This window comes from Solanum lycopersicum, chromosome 8 (genome assembly GCF_036512215.1).
Source record: "Solanum lycopersicum chromosome 8, SLM_r2.1".
Lineage (NCBI taxonomy): Eukaryota > Viridiplantae > Streptophyta > Magnoliopsida > Solanales > Solanaceae > Solanum > Solanum lycopersicum.
Window position 1 is genome coordinate 67,878,166 of NC_090807.1, and position 10,610 is coordinate 67,888,775.

Genomic DNA, 10,610 nt, shown 5'->3' on the forward strand with positions numbered 1-10,610 from the left:
AATAAAAATGTGAAATTAAGATTAGATATTAGGGACAATATGAAAGTGGTTATATATATATAAACTAAACGAAAAATAAGATTGAAATATTTCAATCATGTAAAAAGAAGAGACGTAAAAGGTTGATCATGAGTTTGAAGAGAAATAAATAGATAAAATATTATGAAGAATACAATTCTACATGAAATATATAGACATCGAGAATTAGTTAAATATTAAAGTAAGAAAAATAGTAGCAAATACTAGTATTATTATTCACATATTATCTACTTATTTTTGTTTTCTCTGTATTCGTTCTTGTTTTTTAGTCCTTATACTCCATGTTTATGTACTATTTGTTATAGTTGCACCAGACAGCACCACCAAACAATGGCTAGAGCCACTCCTATCTCCTCCTCCTTCCGCCATCTCAAAAACCTCTCTAATTCTTCCCCTCCCCTACACGTCACCTTCCGCCGTCCAAAAACTAGCTGCGCCACCACGATGTCGGACGACAAAGTTCCTCATCCATCACTGGAAGTCATAGCCGGAGCTGGAGACAAGTTTCTATCTGCTTTTAAATCCCTTCATAATCCATACAGTTCTTATCCCATCGTCGATGGGAATCTCCATATAGAAGCTATTTTTGCAGCTTTCTTTAGGTCAGTTCGTCTCCGGCGAGAGTGTTTGCGGACTAAGGATGATGGCTCCGTCGCTCTCGATTGGGTATCCGGCGACGATCGTAGCTTACCTTCCGACTCCCCGCTGCTCATTTTGCTTGTGGGTCTTCTTTCTATTGCTTCATTATTGATATAGACTAATAATTTTTGGCAATTTTCAGAATGGCATACACATTGGCTTTGAATTTTGGATTGTAAAAGTAAGGGTGTGTGTATAGAATGGAACTGTTCTGATGAGAGTAATTGCAACCAGGGCTGACTGGGGGAAGCAATGATTCGTACGTGAGGCATACGCTACTGAGAGCTAGAAGTACGGGTTGGAGAGTTGTGGTGCTCAATAGTAGAAAAGTGGAGATAGCCCCGTGACAACTCCCAGGTACTCTCATCTTGGTCTTTCATTACTTTGATTGATCGGAATGTTAGTAAAGATTTGATCTTTAATTTTCTCCCCACTGGTATTGCTTTGATGTGATTTTTGGTGGAGTTTAGCCAATGTTTGAATCTGTTAATCAGACTTTTTGGTTAAGAAGAGAAAATTGTTGGTATGGTTAGTTGGTGGGAATTGGCAGCCTTTTTGTGGACGGTTGATTGATATTGTGCTGTCCATTGACTCCATTCTTTTGGAAGTTTTGTTCAACTAGTTAGGTGAACAACACTATCAACTACATCCCTTCTGCACAACTGCCAGTCAACAACCTTGCTCTGTCCTCTCTTTCTCCTTTCTGCTTTCTGTATATTTAAGCATCACACAATAACCTGAATTACTGCACCTTGCAATACAGAACTTTTTCGATCTTATACCACCGCAAAATGGCCAGCGATAAAACAGCATGCCAAGATGAGCGTGCAGGAGCGGAAATTGTATATGGAGCTGAAGAGTGCTATAGTCATTCTCTTGAGCTGCTGAAAGAGTTGGGATTTCCCATGGGTGTTCTCGCTCTTAAAGACCTTGAAGAATGTGGCTGTGTTCGCGACACTGGATTTGTGTGGATGAAACAAAAGGCTCCATATGAGCATTACTTTGTCGCAACAAAAACTCTAGTTAGCTATGCCACAGAGGTCACTGCCTACGTGGAGAAAGGAAGAATGAAGAAAATGACTGGAGTTAAGAGTAAGCAGCTATTTATGTGGGTGCCAATAGTTGAAATGAGCATTGAGGATCCTGCTCAGAACAAAATTTACTTCAAGACTCCTATAGGAATTGGAAAGTCTTTCCCCCTCACTGCTTTCATGACTGATGAAGAAAAGGAGAAGTATCTGGAGAAAGCTAACTAGTAGAACAATTATCTATATGCTTGCCCATTTTGCTTCCTTGTTTTTTCAGCTCAGTATATTTTCTGTATTTTTTTTTCTGGCATCAGTCCATTGATGGACTTTTATTTTAAATCTCATTTTCATATGATTGCTAAAAGAATTATCTTTATGAACCAAGTATAAGTTTCTGCTTCCATTGCATCAATTAGTAGATAAAAGCTCTTTAAAGTTGATTATATCTATTGTTTATGCAAATATTCACTTGGACTTTTGTTTCGGGAGGGCTCAAAAGTTTATCTTCACAAAATGTTGGTTCCTTCCCTTGCTTGACATGATCCGGTCTCTTTCACTAGTGATTTCAAAAAGGATTTTAAACATAGTGAACGGAAATAAGTTAGAAAGGTTTCTCCAAGTCCACCCTATAGTTCAACTACGGAAGAATTTCCAATAGTAATCTCTAAAATTTTCGATTTCCACATCTTTTGTACTGGATACGTTTCTTCATCTATACATCTTCAAATTCACAATCTGGCTCATACCGGAGTTTCAGAGATAGCTTTATGTTTAAGCTGTCCCAGGCAAAGTAGGATATCAATGTGTATTTCCATTTTTTGCATAGAGAGGAGTTCTTTGTTACCCAATTCTTGATGTGTAACTGTAGACTTTCTAAAGTCTGAATATCGTTATAGCTTCTCATTGAACTTCTGAATTTTCTGATAATTAATTCCATTATTATAAGTATCATTTTAGCCCCATTTTCACCTATAAAACAAGATATTAACTCCATGATTTCCAAATTTGGTCAGCTTTATTCTCAAATGGTACTGGTCAAAGTTTCTAGATTTTTTAGCTTGTCAATTTGTTAGGAGAAAACATACGACTGGTCATGAATTGATATAATTAAGGTGAAACATATTATTTTAAGATACTCTTCCTCTTCAAAGTAATGTCGAACACAATCATTTTTGCCATGTAAAAGTCATCCATTCATTTTTTATTGATGAGCTAATTTATGCAGTTCTATTCAGTGTCATTTCTTCGTGATATGTATGAAGTGGTGGCACATGTCAGCAACCGCTATCCTGCGGCAAATTTATATGCAATAGGCTGGTCTCTTGGAGCAAATATTCTTGTTCGCTGCTTGGGACATGTAACTCAATCAATTCACTTTGTACTTATCAATGTTCCTCTTCCATTTGTCTTTGTACTGATCTACCTTGCATCTTCAGTACGAGCTGCTCTAAAGAATGTTTGGTATGAATGTGATGTTATGCTGAACTTTTTAGCATATTTAAATTTAGTACTGAAATACTGCAGAGTATTAGTAATCTGGCCAACATCATATAGTTTATTGAGAAAAACGTGAAAACTTTAGATATGGATGCTAGTGCCTAACATAATTACATCATATAGTATATTAAGGAAAAATGCTTAGTTGTGTCCCAGTCTTCTTTTTCTCAATTTTTCTTGTGCTTAGTATAGCTGAATGTTTGTCAATGGGATCGGGTTTCATGAGCTTCCGGATGATTAAACCATCTAGTAATGGTGTTCTATTTTTCTTATAAAGATATAAAGATAGTGTATATTAATGGCCAGCGTGCACGCATCTTAACTAATCCACTGGATGTTTTCTACCTTTAGCACAAGCTCAGGTAACGTTGTCCACCAAGGCTTAGGAAGATGGTAAGACTGAGATCACCTAATACTTTTTTGTCTTTGTAAGGACTTGAACCTTGGTCTCCAAGGTTTTCCACTTTATTAACTGTGCACCCCCCCCCCCCTTCTCCTCCCCTGTATTCCATGTTTCCATGGATATGGAATATGATCCTCTTAATGATTCTTCATCCTCTGAACACCCCAAAACCTTGTTTATTCTTAATGCGTCTTGAGTAATTCAATTGGTTCAAATGATGTGAGATCGACCTTCTGAAAACCTCATCTCTGTCGCTATGTTATTATTATTCCGTTATAGCCTAATTTAAGTCTACATAACATCTCGATAAACACTCATTGAACTGGAAATTTTTTTTTTAATCATATTGAAAGTTATCTTTGGAGTCACTGTACAATCAATATCTACGGGGAGAGTCGGCAGTAAATCTTGAATGGACATGTGTTTGATATAATGTGAAGTTATGCCATTATCTGGTAGCTTGTTATATACTTGCGTAGGCAATTGAGCACTGCTGTCTCCATTCATTTGTCCTGGGTCAACATAGTGCTTTCTTTCTTCTGGATCAAAACAACTCTTGAAAAAGAATTGACTACAAGTTGATGTGTTTGTCTTCAACAAAATTGCCTATCAATTGCACTATTTGTTTTTTTAAAGACAATCTATAGACAAATGATGTAATAAAGTCGGAATGGATGGAGTACTTGAATTCTTAGAAACTACTTTCTAGTAATTTTTTTGTTTACTGATGCATCTACGGTCAATTTAATTAGACATAATAAAGGTGGGGGTGCTCGATGATTGGTCACAAGTATGTAGGCGTTCACTGGAGTTGTTATTTTGGTCTATGTTTACCTTTCAATCCATTGCTCTGAGTTCATAATTTCAATTTATGTACTTGCAGGAGTCATGTACTGCCCATCTCTCATATTTTATTGTTTCATTGCAGGAATCTCATTCTTGCCTTCTCTCAGGTGCTGTTTTCTTGAGCAATCCTTTCAATTTGATCATTGCAGATGAAGATTTCCATAAGGGCTTTAACAATGTTTATGATAAAGCATTAGCAAATTTTTTCCGCAAAATTTTCCTAAAGTAATTTCATAATTCAGCTTTCTTTTTTTTCTTGGTGTACATTTTTCCTCTTTTAAACTAGATCTCTTGTTTATAGGCATGCTCTACTGTTTGAAGATGTGCAAGGTGAATTTAATATATCATTAGCTGTCAATACCAAAACTGTTGATGATGAACTGAGATTCCATTACAAATGTATGTACACCTCTTCTTTGTATCCAAGTAAGTCATTTCAGCCATTTACTCTCCATTGTTCTTTTTTGTTTGTTGTTATTTATCGTACTTCAGACTCCATTTATAGGTCTACAGTTCATGGTCAGGACAGTTAAAGTGCAATTCTTCTTGGACAAAATCTGAACATCATATCATTTAAGTTAAAATTCCATGCAATAAAGTTGAAACTTGAGAGAGTATATGTTTAACTTTGTGTTTCCTTTAGATAATACACATATGTAGTTAGTTATCTGTTGTAGGATTTTTTTTCCACATCACAGTTTTACCTTATGCAATTTGGTTAACTTACTATCAAATAGGCGTTTCACACTTTTCGTTTGAATACAAGAGTTACTTCACTTAATAAAATGCGAAGGATTTTTATGAAATGTAATTGTGACCAGATTCTAGGAAAAGCATTGCACCAATTACTTGTGCTCTGTATAAGATATATAGTGTAGAGAATCACATTTTTCCATATTTGACTCTCGGATCTTTATAGGAGACAGACAATTTATCTAGAATATTGCAATGACGTAGTCAAAAGTCTCATTGTGATGTAAAGAGAAATATTCCATCTCTTTGTGTCTCTCCTCAAAAAAAAAAGAAAGCAGGATAAGCAAAAGTGAGAAGGGAGAAAAAAGAGAGGGCTAAAAGAATATAGATCGAAGTAGTTCTGCAATCAACTTATCAGAAAGGTACTGTGCTTGTTGATACTATTATCATTCTCATAGCCCATTTTATGTTGTTGATATTTTCTCATTGTTTGTCGTGCAATTCTGCCAAAGTATTTTTCGCGCAGTTTCTTATTGTTTGTTCAAAGTATTTTCTTCAGTCTCCAGACTCGATTTATTCATTATAATTTATATGGATTAGTCAGGCGAAGCACTGGTAGTTTGTTATAGTCTCAGTCTGCTAGATAATCATATTCGAGTTAAATATTCAATTTTACTTTCTGAGAGCTTACAGCTCAAAGGAACAATTTCAAGGACTGGCAAGTGGCAACAAAGTTACTCAGTCTCATTTTTATCTATTGCATCTCAAAATTGGATGTTGCCATGTGTCTCAAGAGAAGAGCTAAAATAAATATGTTTGGTGGTATATGGGAAGGTCAGTTAGGATGGCTTTGTGACTTATTGGTTTTTCTTATGGAAAAGGATCAATTTGTTTATTAGGCCTAATTTAACTTGTGTGCTTCAAAAAGTATACAAGAGACTATTTTCACACATGATACATTAGTTTGAGAACAAAAGATGAAAGGTGGATAATTCATCTTTAAGTGTGCTTTAGAAGGACTACCTAATGACTGTGATCCTCTAAATTAATATGGAATTATGACCCCGTCTGGACAAATCAAATGAACCGTGGGTTCAGAACACATAAAGTTCAAATCCTGAATCTTGTTCAATTGCATGAGTGCATGCACAACTTATTAAATTTGCGCTTGAAGACATACATTGCAGCTAATCTTTGTATTGAAGACATACATTGCACCCGAGGACTGATCCACATGTGATGGGAGTATATATATAGAACATGATAAATCTTTTTTGGTACATTTATCATTGATATTAACGTTGGAGATTAATGGTGCAATCTATTCAACTATTATATTTATTAAAATAATATGATACCTTATGAAATAATATGCAACAACCATCCAAACCATGTGTAAAAATTTACTAAATACGATATTCTACATATGGTGATCTGTATATACATGCACAGTATTGGGTCATATGGGAGGTTTTTGGTTAAAACAGGTTGGGTTTTATCATTTCTATTTCAAAAAAAGGGTGGACAATAACCCTAAGTGGAGTTATCAACTAAATTTGTGCTTGCTTGTATTATACGACATTCTTTAAAGTGTAAAAACTGATTTAGTGGATAATACCAATTAGAGGTATATATATATATATATATATTTTTTTTTTTGAGGAAGAGATAAAGATGATGACAACAATTAATAATTATAGTTGTTGATCATTGTTGATATTGTTGTCATTAGATTTATCAAAGTGACTCACAATATGGACAAAAACCTTAGCACTTGCAAAATTCAGATTAACATGTGCCTTTTTATCTGCCTCAACTTCATCTTTTTTTGTACTAATACACATCCCATTTCTTTTGTCTTTTTTTTCTTTGTTCCAAGTTACGCGGATAACGTCTTCTTCCTAAAAATTAGGTGAGTTTTTTTATTAATAAAATAATTCTTGGTGTTTGAGTCATGCATTTCGATTAATTCTACAAGATATTTATAACTGTTTCCTACAAATAAATATATTTCTAAAAATAACTCAAATAAATGAAAAGAAATTAATGAATACCATTTTGTATCTACTGAAATTTAATTGAAATCTTAAGGCTGGAATAGATAGGTAGTAGATGACTTGGCCATGATAAGGAAACGCACAATCCAATAGAGCTTATCCATGCATATGCTTATTTAATTTCTTTTCCATTTTTTTTCTCTACTACAGACTTTTTGAATATTTCCATATTTCTCACTTCTTCTTCACCATAGTAGAGGGACCATGAATATATACTCAGCTTATTTACTTGTTTATTCTTTTGATCTTTGGTGAAAACGATAAAAAGTATATTATTGATGTATATATAAATATATGAGATTATAAAAAATAAAAAAGTTACGCTTTAATTTTAAACCAGTTAAAAATTAAAATCATCTACATGAATATTTTTAATTTTATTGAAAATTTTATTGAAGTTCATTTCACGTTAAAATTAAAATTCAAAAAGAAACATATACTAATCACACTAGAAACAAAATTTCACATGTCAAACGAGATTTCGTAAATCATCAAAAAAAAAATTGTACAACAAGTGGAATTTGTTTCCTTGAATGTATCAATATTACTTAATATATATATATATATATTAAGAACAACGACGTGCCATTTGCTTTTCAAATAATGTTTTCTCGTCTTTATTGAATCAATTAGTATTAGAAGAAATTCCAAGAAAATAAACTACATACTACTCATCATAAGAAAATTTTAATGATGAACAACTCTTTTTACTTCCTCCTAAAACTGGTATACAACCTTTTTTTTTCCTTTTCTATATACAAGTCAATTTAACAATAATTTGTTAGAGATACATTGTCGGTATCACAAAATTATATTTTGTGGACCTTTCTAGATAAAGAGTTTTCGTTTGCAGTTTAATATTCTGATTTTTATCATTAATTATATATGTGGAAACTGTCCTTCCTTGTCCGTAGACGTAGACATGCATATATAATTATTCACATAAATTTCTGGACAATATTTAAAGTGTATAATCTCAAATTTTTATTTATCTATGACTTTAAGTTATATACGGAATATTTTAATTAGTGTAATTTTATATTGTGTTTTTCATGCATTTCAAAAAATGTGTCGTGCGTTATTATATTTTTTTCTTTCACGTTATTAACACACAATTTTCTTATGGTTCATTGTATGAAGGAAAATTGTATGTTTGATAAATGATAACGTAACTCTATTAAGATATGGTTATTGGGCTAACTCAACCTCAAAAGCTAACTCTTGAGAGGAGGTTTGTCCAATTCTCATTCCTAGTGGAACATCTTAACATTCACTGTACCATAATTTTTTAACAAATTAATCAGAATTACTGTGAAGCTGGTAGCTTTTAATATAGCAAGCTGTTACATCAAAATGGTTGAACCAATAATAATTTCTTCATCCCAGAGTGAAATTCAACTTACCTTTCCTTTTTAAAATCTAACTGGGAAATAAATATATAAACCTTAGAAATTGAATATACTCCAAGGCATTTCAACCAAAATAAAAAGAGGGACTGAATTAATATATTTTTTTAAGTTAGAGTAATATTAACAGTTAATCTCATTGAAATGTCAAACCTTGAAATTTTCTTCTCTGTGTTGCTTGCACTCAAAGAAAAATGCTACAACCATATATTATTTATATTAATGGAAGAATACCATTCACATGGTCGAGGGGTGTTTAAAGCTAAAAAACGTGATTAGCATGTTAATATGTGTATTATTAATGCTAAATTTAGTTAATGGAAAAATATCATCAATGGTCGGGGGGAGTTGGAGTATTTTTGACAATTAATCTCATTTTATTGATCATAAATGACACCTCTCTGTGTTGCTTGCACAATTGCACCAAAAGAAAAATGCTGCAACCCAATAAGTATTATTTAATGAATAAAAGAATATCATCCACATGGTTGTGGAGTGTTTTAATAGCTAAAAACGTAATTAGCATGTTAATATATGTATTATTGCTAAATTTAGTTAATGATGGGTGTCTTAATTAGTAGTTAAAAAATCATAAACAGCACGTTAATATTTATGGCTAAATACTATAGATATAATTCATCATTTCCACTAATTCATCTTAAGCCGATAAGATTAAATATAGTCTATCATAAATTTATAATTTTAAAAATATAAAAAAATTCAATAATGAAAATTATAAAGTTAAAATTACGAATCCATATCACACTTTCTAGGAGTGCTAATTTGCCGGTGACTAGTACTCCCTTCGTTCGGAAATATTTTGTTATGTTGCGTTTATCAAAAGTTAATTTGATTAATTTTTAAAGGTAAATTATATCACACTAATTTGATATTTTAAATAAAAAAATAAATATTTTAAAACGATATGAAAAGTATTATAAATTATAATTTTGACATATTAATATGATGAAAAAATATATCTTAACATATTAGTCAAAATTTTTATAATTTAATTTTAAATATAAAAATCATGACAAATAACATCGGAATAGGAAGGAGGGCATGAAATTCCTCAAGATTTTCAACAGTATTTGATTTTAGCATGGAATATATGTTTCCAAGGTCTTGCAGGCAGTAATTATGATTCTCTTCTAGGGATATGTTTTCTGTTTTCAACGCTGCCCGTAAAAACTAATCTTCCCCCAGGTCGTGGTAGGATTTATTTTATTTAATAAATGTAAAGTAGAATAAAAATAAAAGTTGGGTTATAATCAAGATGACCGTACTTGAAGTTCAATGGTTTTATACCAATATGTTACGGTCCACTAAAACAATAGTTGAAATATATACAATTTTTTTGCATATAAAAAATAATATTGAAAAAACATAAATATATAACATATAAATTAGTATATAAATATTTAAGGTCCCCGCATGAAATGAGAATCGATTTGCATTGCTCCATTTGTTAGAACGAAAAAGAAAGAAGCAAAACATGTACCTTCATGTTTATTATCTTGTTTTCATATATAAAGTGGACAGATCATGAAATAGACTTTGTAGTCTTGTAAAGTAACTCTCATGAATCATGTTTATGGGCCTGTTTGGATGGGCGCTTTAAAAAAATATTTTTGAAAGTGCTGAAATTTATTTTTAAAATAAGCAGTTATGCGTTTGGATAAAAGTGCTGAAGTTGTTATGCCAAACGTGAAAAGGGAAAAATAGAAGAAAGAAATGTTAGGGTTATATGGGTAATTTGGAGATTGTATAAAAATATTAAGGAAAAAAACATAAAAATGTGGTCAGCTTATAAGCTAAAAAAAAAACACCCCTACCCCAGCTTTTAATTTTTGGCTTAAAATAAGTTTTTTGTAACTTAAAATAAGCTATTTTAAGTATTGTCAAACAGTTAAATAAGTCAAAAACCAGCTTTTAAATTGCGCCAAACAGCTATATATATCCCTATAAAAGGACCACAAAAGCTTTAGCTTTACTTGTCTTG

General features: G+C 32.1%; 1 protein-coding gene across 15 annotated transcripts; it reads left to right on the top strand.

Annotated features, from left to right (window-relative positions):
* The first annotated feature begins 187 nt into the window (after positions 1 to 187).
* LOC101264746 (embryogenesis-associated protein EMB8) lies at positions 188 to 6,128 on the top strand. 15 transcript variants are annotated; one of them, XR_011211049.1, is made up of 6 exons: positions 284 to 759; positions 913 to 1,035; positions 2,932 to 3,063; positions 4,535 to 4,559; positions 4,754 to 4,878; positions 4,958 to 5,258. XR_011211049.1 is itself a non-coding variant. In XM_026032478.2 (6 exons), the coding sequence occupies exons 3-6, from the start codon at positions 2,959 to 2,961 to the stop codon at positions 5,389 to 5,391; spliced, it is 414 nt and encodes a 137-aa protein (XP_025888263.1). In that variant the 5' UTR covers positions 284 to 759; positions 913 to 1,035; positions 2,932 to 2,958; the 3' UTR covers positions 5,392 to 6,128. The 15 variants fall into 15 exon arrangements, 13 of the variants coding, with proteins under 13 accessions (XP_025888264.1, XP_025888263.1, XP_069143980.1 ...); XM_026032478.2 differs by lacking the exon at positions 4,958 to 5,258 and adding an exon at positions 5,372 to 6,128 and having other exon boundaries at positions 2,932 to 3,084; positions 4,535 to 4,677; XM_069287879.1 differs by lacking the exon at positions 4,958 to 5,258 and adding an exon at positions 5,372 to 6,128 and having other exon boundaries at positions 4,535 to 4,677.
* Positions 6,129 to 10,610: the final 4,482 nt, after the last annotated feature.

Coding starts and splice junctions, on each gene's coding strand:
- LOC101264746 (XM_069287869.1), top strand. CDS start 2,926: ATGCAGTTCTATTCAGTGTCATTTCTTCGTGATATGTATGAAGTGGTG. Junction 3,064..4,534: donor TTGTTCGCTGCTTGGGACAT/GTAACTCAATCA, acceptor GTTTCATTGCAG/GAATCTCATTCTTGCCTTCT. Junction 4,678..4,753: donor TTCCGCAAAATTTTCCTAAA/GTAATTTCATAA, acceptor TCTTGTTTATAG/GCATGCTCTACTGTTTGAAG.